The sequence below is a fragment of the Anabrus simplex genome, chromosome 11 (genome assembly GCF_040414725.1).
Source record: "Anabrus simplex isolate iqAnaSimp1 chromosome 11, ASM4041472v1, whole genome shotgun sequence".
Taxonomy (NCBI): Eukaryota; Metazoa; Arthropoda; class Insecta; order Orthoptera; family Tettigoniidae; genus Anabrus; species Anabrus simplex.
In genome coordinates, this window is record NC_090275.1 from 45316068 (window position 1) to 45336796 (window position 20729).

General features: G+C 37.0%; 1 protein-coding gene across 3 annotated transcripts in view; it reads left to right on the forward strand.

Annotated features, from left to right (window-relative positions):
- The window catches only part of Fas2 (fasciclin 2), a 160367-nt gene that overhangs the window by 37607 nt on the left and 102031 nt on the right, over positions 1–20729 (forward strand). For all 3 annotated transcript variants that reach the window (XM_067155948.2, XM_067155949.2, XM_067155950.2), the window contains exons 6-10: positions 203–371; positions 3191–3415; positions 8244–8385; positions 15011–15139; positions 17396–17661. In XM_067155948.2, coding sequence (XP_067012049.1) covers positions 203–371; positions 3191–3415; positions 8244–8385; positions 15011–15139; positions 17396–17661 — 931 coding nt within the window. The remainder of the gene's footprint in view (positions 1–202; positions 372–3190; positions 3416–8243; positions 8386–15010; positions 15140–17395; positions 17662–20729) is intronic.

Sequence of the window (20729 nt, forward strand, 5' to 3'; positions counted from 1 at the left end):
TAAGTTCCTTTTCAAGTATAATACTGATACCATATATTTTTTTTTTCAAATATATATATATATTAAAACAGTTTACTAAAAACAGCTTTGGGAAATCTGTCCATCCATTTTACTGGAACGATTTGCTTCATTTTTGTTTTATTTTCTCCAAAATGACCCTGTAACTTCGAGTGTAGTAAAACTCGTTCTCTGTTTTTTCCAGGAAACTGAGCAACGAAAAGCCGTACATTATTGGTTCCCAGCCGGGAGAGGATCGGATAACAATGGACAATCAACCCGATGAAGAGAACGATGCAATGGTTGGCTTACTCATCATTGATAAAGTGATACGTTCCGATGATGGTCTTTATGAGTGCATTGCCACTAACAAGGTAAGACTGGACCATGTTACCATCATACACTTTCTGGATTTGATTTATACCTGAGAGTGAGATATTGTCAGTGTGCTGATAAAGTTAGGCAAGCTTTGTTAAGATTCTGCCCCATGGAGACACTGGGTTCAATTCCCAGCCAGGTAAGGGATTTTTACCTGGATCTGAGGGCTGCTTTGAGGTCCCATCAGCCTGCATCAGCCTGCATGATTAAAATGGAGGAACTATCTGATGGTGAGATAGTGGCCCGGTCTAGAAAGCCAAGAATAACAGCCGAGAGGATTTGGTGCGCTGACCATACAACACCTCGTGATCTGCAGGCCTCCGGGCTGAGCAGCGGTCACTTGGTAGGCCATGGCCCTTTGGGGCTGTTGCACCCTGGGGTTTGGTTTGGTTTGTAATGTTTTACAAAGAACAACTGCTATATAAATTATTCGGAAACTCAGTAACAGTGCTTTTTACAGCAACAATTGCTGAATATGACTTCCCCGTCTCATCTAATAAAATCCTTTCCTTTAATCCACTCTGCAAGTCGTACACTTTTTGAACGTTTAATTGGAGGCATATTTGAACAATATCAACACAAGCAAACAGAATAAAAAAGCACATCACACGATTTGCACACTGCAAAGACACTGCTGGCAATAGTAGAATAGTGCATACTCCAGGCTGGTCCATAAATAACTAAGGAGCATTCTTTCTTCCAGGCAGAGATGCAACGTCAAATTCCTTGCTCCTCCCACATAGCATTTCGCGCATACTATGGGACTAGTGAAAGCAAAGCTTGATTCACAAATGAGCCTAAAAGTGGAGAATAAAAATCTGAAATGGGAAGATTATGAAATTAAATGGCGTATGGCTTTTATAGCCGGGAGTGTCCGAGGACAAGTTTGGCTTGCCAGGTGCAGGTCTTTTGAATTGACGCCCGTAGGCGACCTGCATGTCGTGATGAGGACGAAATGGTGGTGAAGACAAGACATACACTCAGCCTCCATGCCAGTGAAATTAACCAATGATGGTTAAAATTCCCGACCATGCCGGGAATCGAACCCGGGACCCCTATGACCAAAGGCCAGTATGCTAACCATTTAGCCATGAAGCCGGACATGGGAAGATTAGGCCAGGATATTAATTTTTTGGAAAACCATAAAACATTAATTTAAATTGAATATATGCATGATTAAGCTAATGATTCCTTAAATATGCATTATGCATGTGTCTTCCCCCTCTCCCCCCCCCCCCCCCCAAAGGGTCAAATCATGCAAACATGCATGGAAAACGTACACTTGTTTAGAACCGGAAAGTAACAAGGTGGGTCAGTACTCAGTTTGAGCTCTGTCTGAAGTTCCTATAAAAACATGCATTTACAAGAAAGTTTTGTCTCTACTCATCATTGTATATAGACAGAATACAGTTAAATCCATTGAATATAATACTTCTGATTAAATTTGAAATTTTGTTCTGGTGTAGAAGTAGCATAGGGGCTGCCTGGCCGAGGCGGTAGAGGCGTGCTCGGTTTGCCCGGAAGGACATGGGTTCGAATCCCCATCAGGAAGTCATAAAATTTAAGAAACGAGATTTCCACTTCCAGAGGTGCATATGGCCCTGAGGTTCACTCAGCCTACACAAAAAATGAGTACCAGGTTAATTCCTGGGGGCAAAGGCGGCCGGGCATAGAGCTAACCACTCTACCCCATCACGTGCCGAGGTTAACAATGGTGGAAGCCTTTACCTTCCACTCCTCCAAGGGCCTTCATGGCCTGTACGGAGGTGACTTTGCTTTGCTTTTTTTGTAGTAGCAGCATGCATGCCTCTTATTCTAAGGCCCTGGGTTTTTTTTCCAGCCAGTTCAAGGATTTCATTTCTGGTGTGAGGCGTAGAATGTGATTCACTTGATATGAAATTTCCTCAAACTCTTAGTTACAGGAAGAAAGTGCACAGAGAGATGATGACATTACTGGCCTAGTATACATAGACAAACACTGGTTGCCATGGTTTCAACGGTGTTGGCAAATTGATGATAGACCCCAGACCAAAAACATATCCACATTACAATTTCTAACTTCCTGCTTCCAGATAATTTGAGGCAAATATACACTGTTAACATCCAACACCTCTGTTGGAGGTCGGCCAGCTTCTTTATTGCGTGTCTCAACAATTCGCCGGGGCTGTTGTTCTGCTTGCCACTCTGCCGGCAGTGTAGCCTTCTGCCAGCACCTGCCTTCATTCTAAAAAGTTCATCCTGCAGATGTTATTTGGAACAGAGTTCCATAATCTAGTTCCCATCACAGTAAATGAGCAACTATAGGCAGCTGACCAGCTAAAGAGGATGGTAACAGAGCATGTATTGTGCTGGTGAAAAGATGAAAGATATATTATAAACATAATGTGGTTAAGTATATGAGAGGGCCTAGAGCCGTAACTTTGCCACCGAACAAAGGACTAATGAATAAATAAATAAATAAATAAATAAATAAATAAATAAATAAATAATCAATCAATCAATCAAAATATTTGAGATTTTATTTTTAGATCATTCTCTAACCTACTTTTTCACCCAGCATGAATAAAATTATTTATAGCCTAGCTTATAATGCATTCTCATTTGAACTACTAAGTTTCATGAAATTTTATTTGACCATTTTCTTATGACACTCGTACATACGTACAGACAGACATGATGGAAGTTTTAAAATTGCACTTTAAAAAAAAAATTTAGATATGACCAACACACCAATTTCTTTTAAAATTACTTACTGAAGTACAATCAAAACTCTTATTTATTTGGAGACATTTAAAGTTTGCTTTTGTGTTTCCAGGGAGGCACTGCACGTGCGAATGGTCACATCACCGTGGAATTCAAGCCATCATTTGCCAACACTCCGATCTCCGAGGCTTGGACGTGGAACCACCACCCCATCAACATCACTTGCCTTGCAGAGTCAATACCAAATGCCACCATTACCTGGACCCAGAGAGGAAGGAACATAACCGATGACCCTCGCTTTGTCCAGATCACCAAAGGAGCAGAGAGCACTCTTCTTGTATGTATTGCCTTATTTTTTTACTGTTCTCATACTGGACCCAGATTTTGATGACATGTCGGAGTATATTTATGAAGTCAATACCTGGTCTTTATTTCCCTTTTTTATTTTAAGTTTTTCATTTTCAGTTTTTCATCAGTCTTTTTTGCACATGGTGAAAAAGAGTAAATTTTAATATACCATATTTTTAGGACCGTAAGATGCACCCTGATAATTTGATGAAAATTTATAATTTTACAGAAATAATTTAATTTGTGCTTCCACACAAAATACCGGTAGGTAGTGCAATACTGTCACTGTTACAAATCACAAGTGGGTATTCTCTTCCTGCTGCCCTATTACCATGTAATTTTACGTATTCCATAACTTTCAATTTGAATGCTAAATCTTAAAGAAACATCTTCTGTACAACTGACATTGTGTACGGTAAATTATCAATACCTACCAGAACTAGCTACTGATTACAAAGTGAAAGATTTTTCTTTCTACCCTTCCTTGAAGGTTACTGTAATAGGAGTCAAGGTCGCAGCTCTTTCTGTTTGTCTGGTATGGTAAGGAAGCGGGCAGAGAAGGAGTTACGAGCCATTTTGTTAGGTCGACTGCTGAGAGTATTGCAAGGAATGATTTGAGCATTGGTGTAGCAAATGACATATACTCAGCGTCTAAGTATGACAGACGTTCAGGCCATAACTTGCAGCCTTATTTGAGACAGTATTTTTTTTTGTAAAGCCTCTGTGGCTCAGACGGCAGCGCGTCGGCCTCTCACCGTGGGATACCGTGGTTCAGATTCCGGTCACTCCATGTGAGATTTGTGCTGGACAAAGCGGAGGCAGGACAGGTTTTTCTCCAGGTACTCCGGTTTTCCCTGTCATCTTTCATTCCAGCAACACTCTCCATTCTCATTTCATAGCATCTATCAGTCATTAATAAATCACTTTGGGAGTGGTGACCCCACCATACTAATAGCCTATATCTGCTTCATTCATTACATCCCTGACCCGGTCATTGACTGGAAAACAGGTTGTAGGTTTTCATTTTCATTTTTTTTTTGTAACAAAATGTGTGACTTATGATCAGAAAAATATGGTAAATAGAAAATGTTAAATGTCCTACAGTAGTCAAAATCAGGTAGAGATAATCAGTTTACAATACGTGAAAGTACCATGACTCATAAAGTGATAATTAGCTCATAGTTAATTTCATTAACTCGTAAGCCTGTATGATGCTTAAAACTGACCCACATATTGGATACCTTTAATTAGTTTGGGTACACATTTGAACTCTGTTTAAAATAGTCACACTAAAATTATATACACTTTCCTGAGCTAGACATTTATGGGGTTAAGCCTATGCTTCTTCTTCTTCTTCTTCTTCTTCTTCTTCTTCTTCATCATTTTCCGCTTCCACTCTTCTTGGTCAGGTTGTAAATCAATGACCTCCATAGTTTCCTATTTTCACAGTTTCTCCAGGACTAGAACACCAGGAACTGTGCGTCCCTTTTGAGGGACACCCTAACCGTTTCCGAGGCCTCAACTTGCTTTCAATCATTTTATAGGCTATTAGTACGATGGCCTCACCACACCGAAAGGTGCTAAAACACTTCAATGTCAAAGTATAATCAGTCACTCCAGAAATGTTATGGTGGTTTCGTGATGATTTCACTTTTGTCCTCTTTATCTGGAAACACAAACTGTTGTATTTCACAATGTCTAATCAATGTCTCACTTTGTATAATAAATAGATGTCCAGAATTTTTTGCAGCAACTTTTACTAACAAAAAGTAATCTTTTTTAAAAAATGTCTATTTAATTTTCATTGGCAGACAGATTAAGTAATTCCTCAAGCTTTCAGTATCTGAGTCTTCATACAATGAAATATCGTTATCACTCCCACTGTTACAAGAAAAATGTTCTCCTTTTTTTTTTAACAATAAAAATTCTTCGTTTGACTTATTTTGTTTTGAAGCTTGTCTTCTGTGACATTATTCTTCATGAGAGTTCTTGTCTGTGTGTTCCTCAGTATGATTCTTTCTGACATTGCAGTTCAGAAGTGTCCACAATTCAGTGTTCAGATCTTCTCCAGATGATCATATTAAACAAAATCTTACATCTAAATCAGCAGACAAGGAATATCAAGATCATATAAAAATCATATCAGGGTATAAGTTGATGGAAACAAAGTTACCTCTAAATATATCAAGTGTTACAAGGTCTTACAATATTAGTTCAAAAAGATACTTCTTAACCCTTTGGCACTCAGCCTATATACAGGAGTTTGCTCAAAGACACTCAGACTAATTTCTGTCATTTTCCAAACCAACTTACAAAAAATCAACACGAAAAGAGTTTAACACACATTAAAATAAAAGAAATCACACTAATACAGGAAACTATGAGCATTTCAGAAATGAACATACCTAGAACGTATTGTTATTGGTAAAGCCAGAAACAATTATTAAATTTTGAAAATAAATTTAAAAAAATAATTTTTGATTTTCAATGCCTGAAAAATCAGACATTATTGCGTCTTCCTTCTTTACTCTTAGACGTGAAAGTAAGAACATTTATTTCTGATTAATTTGATATCAATATGATGTGTGTGCTGCAATTCATTCATGAAGCATGGCACATAGTTATTCACTGTACATGTAACGGTCATCGATGTCAGGTCCTCGCGGTCCGATGCACGGTGAGCAGCTGTGACTGTGTCATTTCCCACATAATGCGAATCACTTTCGGCAAAAGAAGGTCATTATTACTGTTTAAATCATCTGAAAATTCAAGTATATCGGCCTCATTCGGCCTTGAATATGGCCTAGCCATTACGATAAAAAGATGACGCAAGCACGTGCAACAATGGAGTTATGAAATGGAGTAAAATTATAGTTTGCGAAGTACAGCGAACACACGATATACCAAAGAGACGAAATATACTCTTAACTAAACTCATATCAGGATCAAATTGTTGTATTCATAAGCCAACCAAAACAGATCCACGCAATTAACAACTTCAAATAACCACAACATAAACATTCACGGTCAACAGATTTCATTTGTCGAAAATAAAAATATTTTGTAGGGCTGATGGATATATCTGTAGAGTAAAACGCAAATTCAACGTTTTAAGGTACCGTCACGATCAACTGTTATGATTTAACAGCCACGGAAATGACGAAAATGCCTAAATATGACAGAGCCAATGTATCGGCGCCGTGAGCGTTTTCGCCATAACCTCTCGCGCCGATAGATCGGCTCGCTGAGTGCGAAAGGGTTAAACAACTGCATAATATATGTTTTATCCATTAAACATTAAGTAATGAAATGGAGGGAAAATAACTGTTAACCCGGTGAATGCTGCGCCTGCCTATAGACAATGTTATAGCGGATCAAACAATCTTTCAGTTATTAACCACAGTGGAAAATGATGATGAAGATGATGATTTTAATGAATTGTTAAGCAATTTAGGAAGTGAGAGTGATACAGAGGGTGCTGAAAATATTGTAAGATAGAAAGAAACAGAGCCTCCTTCTAATCAAAAGAAGAAAAACACTGTTCTTCACCAGACTTTCAAGTAACTGTGACAGACTCTGGGAACCAAGTAGTTTGATGACAACCCCAAAATCATTGACTTTTTAAAAACTTTTGTACCAGTGGAGTTGGTGAAACATATCGGTATCACAAACAACTGGTGGAAAACATTGAGCTGTAACCACTTTCCAGGTTTAGAAAGTATTTTAAAATATCATCATGTACCTTATCAGTTGCCTACAGATTTTAGGAAATAGTTTTATTTTGGGCTGTCTACTTTGTATAAAGATGATGTACGCTTGGGTACAAAAAGTGTAATTTTGTTTTCTCTCAAAATAATATTGAACATAAATGTAGGATTTTCTATTTGCACATAGATTTATAAAGAACCAATATTTATAAATATTTTAAGCTGATAAAATTACAAATTGAGGCTTCTACAATATTTTTTTTTACATACAAATGAAAAATCTCAGCACTGAAGTACCATTCAACTGGTAATTCAGCACTTAAAAGGTTTTCTAACTCACGAGATATTCAAATAGTTCAAATGTATCATCTTATCCCCTTCACGCACTGAAATTAAAAGTCACATCGTTATGGTCCCAGGCGGAGCATGAGTACTCTACCATAACCACATAAACATGGAAAAAAGAAAGGTTGAGAAAAAATTATTATTATTATTATTATTATTATTATTATTATTATTGAAATGAAATGGCGTATTGCTTTTAGTGCCGCAAGTGTCCAACGACAAGTTCGGCTCACCAGGTGGCAGGTCTTTTAATTGGAAAACCGTAGGCGACCTGCGCGTCGTGATGCGGATGTAATGGTGATTATGACGACACGTACACCCAGCCCCTGTGACAGATAAATTAACTAATGATGATTAAAACCTGATCCTGCTGGGAATCAAACCCGGGACCCCTGTGACCAAAGGCCAGCGTGCTAACCATTTAGCCATGGAGCCGGACGTTATTATTATTATTATTATTATTATTATTATTATTATTATTATTATTATTATTATTATTATTATTATTATTATTATTATTATTATTATTATTATTATTATGAGCATCAATTTCTCTGGCACAGAATAAATCAAACTGTAACTTCCATTTGCTTATGAAGTAAGTTCTAATAAGTCAGTACTTTTGGGATGTAGACAGCTTAATAATAACTGTTACTTCTGATTTGGTCTTCATGACTCTAGATATATTTTCCATGTGACCTTTAAACTAGGATTTTCCATGAACATTGCAGTGATTTTTAACAGGTGTTAATTCTCTTTCTGTAGCTCACAAATCCCGACGCTAGTTACTATGGCGACTACAAGTGCACGGCCATTAATAAACATGGCATTGCGGATCATGTAATCCATGTCAAAGAGGCCAGTGTTCCATCTATGGTTCTTCAGGCAAAGATGGACGTAGTGACTGGTAAGTAGGTGCATTTTTCTTTTGATTCACTGTTGTTCACATAATGTCACGTCATTAATTTAATCTCATTAACTCCTCTGATGAGGTTGACGTCAGGAAGGGCATCTGGTCATAAAAACCCACCGCAACAGATTCATCTCACCTCATACCCGACCCCGTAGAGAAACGAGACAAGGGTTGGATAAATAATAATAATACAGTCCAGTCTGCATTCACAAAAGTAAACGAATATACATCAAACCAAATTGTAGCCATTTTCCTACACAACTGAAAGCTTGGAAAAGGTCAGTACTGTGATTAGTGGTTTTCAGCATTAAGAATCACATTTATTAACCAATTTAAAATTTCCTTCATTTTTATTATGATTTATTATTTTATTTTATTATGATTTATTTATTTATTATGATTATGATGATTATTCTTGTCTTTTTTTACAATTTGCCTTACATCGCACCAACACAGATAGGTCTTATGGCGACAATGGCATAGGAAAGGATTAGGAGTGGGAATGAAGTGGCTGTGTCATTAATAAAGGTACAATCCCAGTATTTTCCTGGTGTGAAGATGGGAAACCATGGAAAACCATCTTCAGGGCTGCCGACAGTGAGATTTAAATCCACTATCTTCTGAATGCAAGCTCGCAGCTATGGGACTCACACCGCACAGCCAAGCTCACAGTTCTTCATTTTTCTTTCTTTCATTTGGCGAATACAGCTTGCATTCGGTAGATAGTGGATTGAAACCCCACTGTCAGCAGCCCTGAAGATGGTTTTTTGTGGTTTCCCATTTTCACACCAGACAAATATTGGGGCTGTACCTTAACTGAGGCCACGGTGGCTTCCTTGCAACTCCTAGTCCTTTTCTATCCCATCGTCACCATAAGACCTATCTGTGTCAGTGCAATGTAAAGCAGATTGTAATACAGAAAAAATAATATTCTCCTCCCCGCACTGTATGCTCTGAAGCAGATGTGCTAGGTTGAGGTCCTGTAGTTTCATATGAAGCCACATGGTACTTATTCTTTTTCAAAATATATACTAGCAGTTTACAGCAGCAAAACATATACAAAATTTTTAAAATGTAGTTATTTCCACTTTTATTAGTTTTCATTGTTTTTGATAAGTGCAAAAAAGGAATAATGTCTAACAATTTCACATTTACATTGCACTGCCAATAGTTGCACCATTCATGTTTGGGATCACTGGGAAGCTCAACCAACTAGCCTTTTAAAGATGAATTATTTGACCACTCTTTACACAAAATATATGACTGTACTTTTTAACCTTTTCTTTCAACATATTGATATACCAAAAAGAACCTGATGTCAAGAGAAACACAATATCAAACACGACACTACCTGGTGGCTCATCAAGAGCCACATGGTACTTATTCTTTTTCAAAATATATACTAGCAATTTACAGCAGTAATTTGTAACGATTGCAACAAATTATGACTGAGGCTGTAGGCCAGAGCTGGACTAAGAAAACGAGTGGTAGTATGCAACATTGCTCACCATACATTTCCATCAATTGGTGATGGATTTCAATCGGTTCAGTACCTTTTGCGTTCAAAATCGGAATAGCTTCACGCACTTCGCATTTGGCGGTAACATCCAACGGGAGCTCCATTCTCAACAGCTGCCAAGCCAAGACTGAGTGCCTCAGCGTGGCGTGCGCATGTTTATATGCGAGCGCGGGAAATACTCTTCGCAATATTTTGATCAACAGCCACACAAACAGAGTTCTGTATTTATAAAAAAATAGGAGACCTTATTTTTGGGATTACCCTCATAGTTAATCTGTATGTTTTCACTATGCATTCTTGTCTACCATTACCATTACACACAGTAGCCAGAGCCAAATCATTATCATCATCATCATCATCATCATCATCATCATCACCACAGCCTATAGGTATCAAACGTCACTGATTTGTATTACATTAAAATATAATACATGTTTTATACCTTCCACAGTTAAATAATAATTTTTCTACTGTGTTGAAGTTAACAACATTAATATCTGATATCTCCATAGTGTAACAGTTAGTGCTATTAGCTGCCACCTTCAGAGGTCCGGGTTCAAATCCCAGTACTGCCAGAAATTGTAAGATTAGCGGGAGGTATGTGGTTAAAGAGATACTTTCAAGTTTCTTTCTTTGGAGTGTTCCTGAAAAGAATTGCACCACCTCGAAACAAGGACACGGTTTACTTTTATTTATTTCATCTAATAATAAGTAGGCTACATGTACCACTGGAGGAAATTCATGGTGCTCATGTCAACTCATCCTAATGTACACATTGGAACATTTATCAGGCGTAGTTGAACCTCTTGATAATGTAATATATCTGCACAGAGTTATTGGTTTCAGTACCCATAGTGCTGGCTGTAGCATTGACTCTGAAATGTGACCTGGAACGGAAACAGGAATATGCTAACTGACATGCACATTACCCACATGACGTCCCACCCTAGTGGTTTGTATTACATGTAAAACTTCGGTCTTGTAGCTAAAGACTTAAGACAATTAATTGTGAAATTACAAACTTGTGTTCTCTTCATGTGAACTGATCTATGTCATAAAATAGGAAAACAGTTATTTTTATTTCATTTTTACTTGGTGTTAGGTATATGTCATAGGATTGAAATGACCAGTTGACTAAGGAAATCTTCCTAGATTAGAGCATTGTTGATGGCACATGCCTAGAAAGGATTATCATATTTGTCCTAAATTATTCGTTAACTTATGTCAGAGTAAACTCCTGATTATAAATATACTGCATTCTTTTTCATTCCTCGGTTCCAGACTTCTAGGTCGGGTTGTGATTCAAGGACCTACACTGTATATCTCCATCACTCCCTTCCTTTCTCCAATATTTCTTCTGATGATGATGATGATGCTTGTTGTTTAAAGGGGCCTAACAGCGAAGGTCATCAGCCCAATATTTCTTCTAGTACTCCTTTCTTCTCTGTACACTCCTTCACCATACCAATCCACCTCTTTCTGTGCCTTCCTCATTGTCTTTTTCCTCTTACTTTCTCCATATATACTCACTTTGGAACTCAATCTTCTTCCATTCTCATGTGTCCATACCACTCATTTTACTGAACTCTATCTTTTCTTGTAGTTTTGGGATTCCGGTTCTCTCTTTGATTTTTACTCTTCTGCTCTTATGTCTTCGTGTCCTCCCAATTATTCCTCTAAGGAACGTCATCTCGACTGCTTGAATTCTGCTTTCATCTGTTTTGTTATCTATATATATAAAATAACTTGTCCTGACTGACTGACTGACTGACTGACTGATTCATCATCGCAGAGCCAAAACTACTGCACGTAAAGAAGTGAAATTTTGGGGATATATTCATATTAAGATGTAGGTGCTCGCTAAGAGAGGATTTTTGGATATTCCTTCGCTAAGGGGGTGAAAAGAGGGGTGAAATTTTAAAATGAGTGTGTCTATATCTCGAAAGTTTAAAAGTTTACAGATGTAAAAATTGGTATTTAGAATCTTCTTTAAAAATAAGGAAACACGTATCTTTTTGTTTTCAGAAAATCCCAATAGGAGGGGTGAAAAGGGGTGAAAATGAGGAAAATGGGTTGAATGCCCTTAATCAGGATACCAGTACTTATATCTCAGAAATTGAAGATATTACAGACCTGAAAATTGGTACTTTTGATCTCTTTTAAAAATAAAGAAACACGTATTTTTTGGTTTTTGGAAAATCCAATTAATGGGAGGGTGAAAAGGGGGTGAATTTTTAAAATGAGTGAATCTATATCTCCAAACTTTTAAAGTTTGCAGATGTAAAAATTGGTATTTAGAATCTTCATTAAACATAAAGAAACAATTATTTTTTTGGTTTCGGAAAATCGCAATAGGAGGGGTGAAAAGGGGTGAAAAAGGGGTTGTATGCCTTTGATGAGGCTACTTATATTTCAGAAACTGAGGATATCACAGACCTGAAAATTGGTGTTTGGGATCTCCTTTCAAAATAAAGAAACACGTATTTTTTTGTTTTTGGAAAATCCAGTTAATGGGGGGGTTAAAAGGGGGTTATTTTTGAAAATGAGTGTATCTATATCTCAAAACTGTTACAGTTTATATATGTAAAAATTGGTATTTAGAATCTCCTTTAAAAATAAAGAAACACGTATTCTTTTGTTTTCGGAAAATCCCAATAGGAAGGGTGTAAAAGGGCGAATAATGGGTTGAATGCCTTTAATGAGGCTACTTCTATTTCAGAACCTGAAGATATTACAGACCTGAAAATTGGTATTTAAGATCTACTTTAAATGTAAAGAAACACGTATTTTTTCGTTTTTGGAAAATCCAAATATTGAGGGGTTAAAAGGGGGGCGAATTTTTTAAAATGAATGTGTTTACATCTTAAAACTTTAAAATTTACAGATGTAAAAATTGGTAGTTAGAATCTCCTCTAAAAATAAAAGAACACGTATGTTTTTGTTTCCTGTAAATCCCAATACGAGGGGTGTAAAAGGGTGAAAAATGGGTTGAATGCCTTTAATGAGGATACATATATCTCAGAAACGGAAGATATTACAGAACTGAAAATTTGTATATGGGATCTCCTTTAAAAATAAGGAAACACGTATTTTTTTAGTTTTTGGAAAATCCTATTAATGGCGGTTAAACAGAAGTGACAAATTGGGGTAAATTTTGGAAAGATTATCTTGGAAACGTAAAATGTTACAGACGTAAAAAGTGGGTGTTTGGAATCTCCTGTAAATGTAAAGAAACATAGGTGATTTGTTTTTGGAAACTCCATTTAAGGGGAACCCAAAAAGGGTGAAATTTTAAAATGAGAATTTTTACAGTATATCTAAAAAAACTTAACATGTTACAGAAGTGAAAAATGGTATTTTTATCTCTATTAAACCTAAAGAAACGTGTATTTTTAATTTTCGGAAATACCACTTGGGTGGAGGTGGGGTGAAAGTGACTGAACATGGTGTTGAATTCTTTTAATTAGGCTACTGATATCTTAAAAATGAAGATGTCACAGACGTGAAATTTGATATTTGCAATCTGCTTTAAAAGTGAAGAAACACGTATTCTCGGAATATCCAATGAAGGGAAGGGGGAGAGGGGGTGAAAGAATTGAAAAATTAATTGACTTTAATTGTATGAGAATATATACATCTAATAAAAACTAAACTTGTTACAGACGTGAAAATTCGTATTTGGATCTCCTTTAAAAACGAAGAAAAACGCGTTTTTGTGGGGGAAACCATCTTGGGGGGCGGGAGTGTAAAGGAGTTGAATTCCTTTCATGAGGACACATAAATCAAAAAGTGAAGAAGTTAGAGTCGTGATAATTGGTATTTAGAAGATCCTTCACTATTAAAGAAACAAGTATTTTTTGCGGGAAAATTCACTAGGGGGGGGGGGGGGAGTAGTTTGAAATGAAGTGACAAAAGTAAATTATATTTATGGGGATACTTATATCTCAAAACTGAAGGTAATAGACGTGAACATTGGTGTTTGGAATCTCCCTTAAACATAAAGAAACACGCGTTCTTTTAATTTGGGGGGGGGGTTGGCAGTAAAAACTAACGGCGGTGGGGTGTAAAAGGAGGTGAGACCAATTGATTTTACTGTTCTTAATGTACTTATAAGGATCCTCCGTTGCTCAGGCGGCAGCGCGAAGGCCTCTCACAGCTGGGGTTCAGTGGTTCAAATCCCGGTCACTCCATGTGACATTCGTGCTGGACAAAACGGAGGCGGGACAGATTTTTCTCCGGATACTCCGGTTTTCCCTGTCATCATTCATCCCAGCAACACATAATAATAATAATAAGAAGAAGAAGAAGAACAAGAAGAATAACATTAAAAATAATAATAATAATCATAATAAATAATAATAATAATAATAATAATAATAATAATAATAATAATAATAATAATAATAATAATAATAATAATAATAATAATGTTCCGGACCGTCGTCAAATGTGCGGACCGCGCTGGAAACGGCTCCTGGACGTGTAATGACTAAGAATGCAGTCCGGCCGCGGGTTCAGTGCCGCCAAGGCACCCAATATGACACCACGCCGGATCTCCCGAAGGATTTTATCCAGATTAAAAATGATTAAAATAAAATACGCTCTGGCAAAGATTTACGGACCCAACTGACCGGGAAGAATACCTGAGCCTAGCCCGGGTAGTACGAAATCGATTGCTGGAAAGGAAGATTGAAAAATGGGAGGAAACGTGGCGTAATCTAATAGAAAACGAGTCAGATCGGGAATATTGGTGGATTCGCGCTGAAAACGTGTCAGACCGCGAATTTCGGCGGATTATATATCTAAAACAATAAGCATTCAATTACAAATTTCAGTATAATACCGTAGCGAAGCACGGGTACCTTGCTAGTTGTCCATATACAATTAAAAAAGCAGGTTTTATTTCACCTAGTTCAATACACTAATATTCAATCTTTAGGATTTATATAAAATATATCTAATAGTATACGTGTTTTGAACCTGAAGGAACCTGAAGACATCTGAATAAAATTTAGCAATATTTTTGATCTGTAGTGCTGTATTGTATTTTCCTTTCATCAATCACACTTGAAGAGGTTTATTTTCTGTTTTACTTTTCAGCAACAACAATAAAATTCTCCTTCATTGGGCCAAAGGACCTTGGTGGGCTACCCATTAAGGCCTACGCTGTTCAATACAAGGAGGAAAGACAGTCTTGGGATGAAGCTAAGAACAAGACGTGGGTAATAGGTATGTCATTATGTGTGATGCCTGGTTGTCATGAAATTACTGATATTGTTTAAGGTTATTGCTGATGTACCAATGTGGAATTTAGGTATCTAAATAACCATTTTGCAACACTACAATTCCAGCTTAACTCACCACTCTTTCTGTAACACTGCAACTTGATTCAACAATCTTTATATATCTTCTGCTATGATTCTGGATAATTCTGGTTACTTACAACATAGTATTACTACAAGATATCTAGAAGATTCTACAATAACATCCAGAAATCCTTATTAACCCTCTTAGTGCCAGGCCCGGTTGCTCACACTATGCCAAAAGTGCCAGACAGATTTAGAGAATTTTGCAGGTTCTCACTCTCTGGACTATATAGTTCACAAATATTATAACAATGACTTGAAATTTTTACTAAATATTAACAAGAAAACATTCTTACCGCTGAACTAAATTACAGCACTAAAATGCTCCTGGGTACTTTGAAAAAAAAGATTTTCCAAACAATTTTAAAATACCAAAAATTAAAAATCAGAAACAAAACAGAAAAAACAGAAAATTCAACTCAACGGTAAATATTGATGACTTCTTTGAAATGTCCTATTTTATATGAATAAACATGTAAAATTTTACATTTTTATCTTCAGTAGTTTAAGAGTTATGTACAATGGTATCGTAATATACAATTGGCATGTTCAACAATGGGATCGAATCTGGCACATGGGTTGTAGTCAGGGTGACCAGATGGTGACACATTATCATTGTTCACAAGACGAAAGAATCTCAAGATCAATTGGAATCTGTTTCTTGAGAACATATTTCCAAACCATGGATTATAACGGGAGTTCTTGATCCAATAAGAAAATATGCTCGGCCTTGTAGTTATACCAATTTCCATCAAAACAGCAATGAAAGCCTTCATTTCAGTCAATGTAACCGGGCGCCACTGCTGTGCTCTGGCATGTGGTGACAAGACATGATTTCTCATATGTGCTTGTCTCTGTAGTTATGAGATTCAATAATTGAGCCGTGAAAAATAAAATAAAAATACGCTATAGGTTTGCGTCTGACGAAGGGCATTGTCTCGGGCCGGGAGTAACATAATAATCAGGTTAGGGTTGGTATTTTGCATCTTGACGAAATTGAATTTCACGGAAAACAGGAAATTGTTGCTGTTGGATACTGTTACAGCCGTCATCATCATCAGTACTGTCACTCAAACGGTCATTACCATTTTCAATGTTTACACTCGGACAATGAGCACGTGGTTGAGTGTTTACAGACAACGCGGCGTTATCACTCCCAATAACACTTTCACTTTCCCCTTCCTCACTTGTTGGAGGAATGAATTCCTCATCAGAGTCTTCATCATCCTATTCTTCACTAAAAATTATTAAGATATACAGCCAGTTAGTCATCGTTAACAAAATAACTTCTCCCGCTAGTCGCCATTTTAATCACGCGACATGGAGATCATACGTCGTAGATGAACACGGACTTTAGAAATTCAATGCATGATAGCGAAAGAATTTACGCACTATCTAGCGGCGTAGTTAAAATCTAATGACAATTTTCTATGGACTCGACACATAAGATGTTGCAATCTGACGGCCCAAGTTGTACTAACTCGTATAGAATTGCGCGCTATCCAAACAACGATATATCGTGGTTGGCACTTTACGCGTATATACGAAACAACGATATATCGTTGTCTGGCTCTCTACGGGTTAAGTTCCTGTTCTAGAATTATCTTTAATCACAACTAGAAACACCTAGAATACTATGTGGATGTCCTTGGTACATGAAGGTTCCAGAGTTCACTTAGGTCAGTACACATGCACCTGGAAGTTTCCTGGGCAACTGGAAACATGCAAAAGATTATTTGCAAGTGATAAGCATGATGTAATCTTAATCCAGACTTTTCTTAAGTTTACACACATACAGCTAGAAGCTTCCTGAACAACTTGGGACACAAGAAAGATTATTTACAAGTGGTAAACATAACCTGACCTATAATACACAAACTAAATACACATAATTAAACCTAAATTATATTGTTTTCAGTAATAAACGTAGATAACCTAACTTGTGTCGCTCTACACCCTTGGCCTTCATTACCACCATTTGACCTAGTATGAGATGAAATATATGACAGAGAACCTGCCATAGCAATTTTGTGAATATAACCATTTGTAATTCTTCAAGGTTAATAGTAGTTGTGTGAATGTTGCCATTTCTTAATATTCTCTGATTATTTATTTTCAGATAGTGCATACATCTTGGAGAATCTGTTACCTCAGACGAAGTACATGTTCCGATTTGCTGCCCAGAATGACGTGGGTTTTGGACCTTGGAGTGCTGAGGAGAGCCGACTAATGCCTAAACGCTCAACTCCCGAGGAGCCAAGGATTCTTAACATGGTCCATGATGGCATTGCAGTCTCTCCATATGCTACTCATTTTGAACTCCGCTGGCAAACCCCAGCTGATAACGGAGAAAGGATAGATGAATACGAAATCAAGTACTGTGTTGTAAGTTGAAACGTTTATCTTAGTTGTTTGTTCATTACGGTAATGCAGTATTATTGTAATTCAGCAAACTTCTAGTCATTCTTTTGTTTAATGGATTCTCAAGAGTGGGATGCCCATTTACAAATGCAGCGTACACATGTCCATAAGATATGGTCGGCACCATATAATTTTTAGTAATAAGCCAGCATTCTTTCCTATAGATAACAATTGAACTAACTAATGTGTATTGTTTTTATACTTCCTTTATTTTCCTTAATTTTATATCAACAATTTTTAATATTTCATTTGACTGGCTGTGGAATCCATCATTCGTTGGATTAGTTTTTATACAAATTGCAGCAATAATGCCATCTAGCAGAGATGAGTGGCAGCCAAAGAGAAAGAGCATATCTCTAATAACAATCAGTGTAATGTTACTGTTGATCAGTTTTATGTACCCAGGACATTGTAGGCCACTGCTTTTAGTTTTCTTCTGATTTGGTGTTATCACGGCATCCAAGGTCAAGGGAGTCTCTCATATCCCCCTCCCTTCACGACTGCTTTTTCTTGTATTATTTAACATACATATGTTTCTGGCTGGGGGTCTGTGTGGAATTAGCGTAGACAATTTACAGTGGACAAGAAACTGAAACTGTGGTAACCAGGCAACAAGTATTCGTCATTTTCTTCCGCACGTTATTGCTGTGTGCCAGAACTCTGTCTTCTATATACAGTAGGTAAAAATTGCACTATGCATTAAATGAGTTTCCACTGTCTTTGACTGGCGTTACATCCAGGTCACAGCAAAGTCCTTTACACCCAGTAACGTCACCAAAAGCAGCAGAATTTTTCTTATGATAAGTATAAAAGAATTCTTTTAACAAATACCCTTCTAAGTTTAGAAACAAGAAAGGCTTCTGTAAAATCCTTTGTCTGGACTGTGAGAGCTGAACTGTTGGAAAAAAGGAAAGAGATCCATTTGAAGCAACTGAAATGTGGACTTGGAGGAAAATGACGAGGGCATGCTCGACTGAAAATAAAGACGAATCAAGATGTACTAAAGGAAATCAGTGAGCAAAGGAGACTGATAAAGCGTATGGAAAGAAAAAAAAGATAAAACTTGTAGGTCATATCCTGTGGCATGACAACTTCCTAGTAAAAATACTAGGAAAGAAACGAAGAGGGAGACCAAGGAAAACACATTTCGAGGATGTGAGGAAGTGAAGAGAAACAGCAGGACTGAGACGAGAATGGTTGCAGCAACAAGGCTTAGCCTTTAGTGTATGATGATGAGATATTTATGGCCATAAAATTATGTACTGAGTCTTAATAGGTGGGGCTGTATATTGTGACATGACATGAGAATGTTGTGTGCTGGATCAGCTGCCATATTGTTGGACGTAGATCGTGATGCTACATATTTCTTTCAGTTTATCAGAACTCTTTTATCTCCCTTATGGAATGAAAGGATGCATTATGCGTACCTGCCACATGTCATAATAGGCTACTAAGAGAGGGAATAAACCCAGAAACATATCCATGATTGTATGCTTCTCTGTGTAGCAGAAAAATGTACAGACATCTTTTTCCTTTGTTTTTCATCTCGTTTCAATAGTTGCCTTAATTATCTTACTCATCAGTATGGGCCAGACTTCCCCTCCCCTCTACATGGAACAGAACACCCACAAACTTTCCACTCACCTCTCTGCTTAGCTACTCGACAACCTCACAAACACACTGCAGTGACTGAAGGCGACAGACTACTCAACAGCAGCTTAGATAGATACAGAAACAACTGTATAAGTTAATAAGGTGATTGTTGAATACTACCATCATCATTAGTTGTCATTAATATGACTAGCTGTCTTTCATTGACATTGACATTGGATTGGAGAGGGGAGGGTTATGTTGCTTCTTCATATTATAATGTATTTTTATATATTAGGGAGTAAATGCAAGTTAATGATTTTGATTAAATAAAGTATGGAATTGAATTAGAGAATATCTTATAAGATATTATTTTTAGTGATAAATATAACAAAAAACACCAGCTTGAGTGGCAAAAGATGTTACATAAATTCAGAGAATTTACTACAGATGATGCTTGATGATGAACAGCGGGATCAAAGCTGTCAGCTTGAAAATATGGTAGTGTGATAATGAAATAGTCCAGCATTTTAAATATATCGGTGGCATGAATATGAAAGACATACTAGGTCTCGCAACAGTCCAGCATTTTAAATATATCGGTGGCATGAATATGAAAGACATACTAGGTCTCGCAACCTAATACCGCCAGGGTCGGAAGAGAACAAAACAAAGTTGACCAAGGAAGTTGGATAGGGAGGAGCCTGATGCAAGTAAGGCTTGTCAGTCTGTCAAAAATATAAATTACAATGCATAAAACACTTTAACATACCTGTAAAAAAATCCACACTATTAAACAAAGAATGATTTGTTTCATTCTACAAGAATATCCTCATATTCTATCAAATCACTTGAAATCCCGCGTATATCTGTACAGTATTGTTTATGTTGCATAAACTGGTCAATGAATGACAGTTGGTCATATTAATGACAACTAATGATAATGGTAGTGTTCAGCCATCACCTTATTAACTTACAGAATTGTTTCTGTATCTATCTAAGCTGCTGTTGAGTTGTCTGTCGCCTTCAGTCACTGCAGTGTGTTTGTGAGATTGTCGAGGAGCTAAGCAGAGAGGTGAGTGGAAAGTTTGTGGGTGTTCTGTTCCATGTACAGGGGAGGGGAAGTAGGGGAGTGAGGGGAGTGTTGTGGACCTTGCTTCTATCTATTGGAGAGGGGAGGGTTATGTTGCTTCTTCATGTTATAATGTATTTTTATATATTAGGGAGTAAATGCAAGTTAATGATTTTGATTAAATGAAGTATGGAATTGAATTAGAGAATATCTTGTAAGATATTATTTTTAGTGATAAATATAACATAAAACAACATTTTCAGTGGCAAAAGATGTTACATAAATTCAGAGAATTTACTACAGATAAGAACATCCTAACCCACATTCCAGATATTTAAGTCAGTTATTTTGTCCTGTGGGATTCATTAAG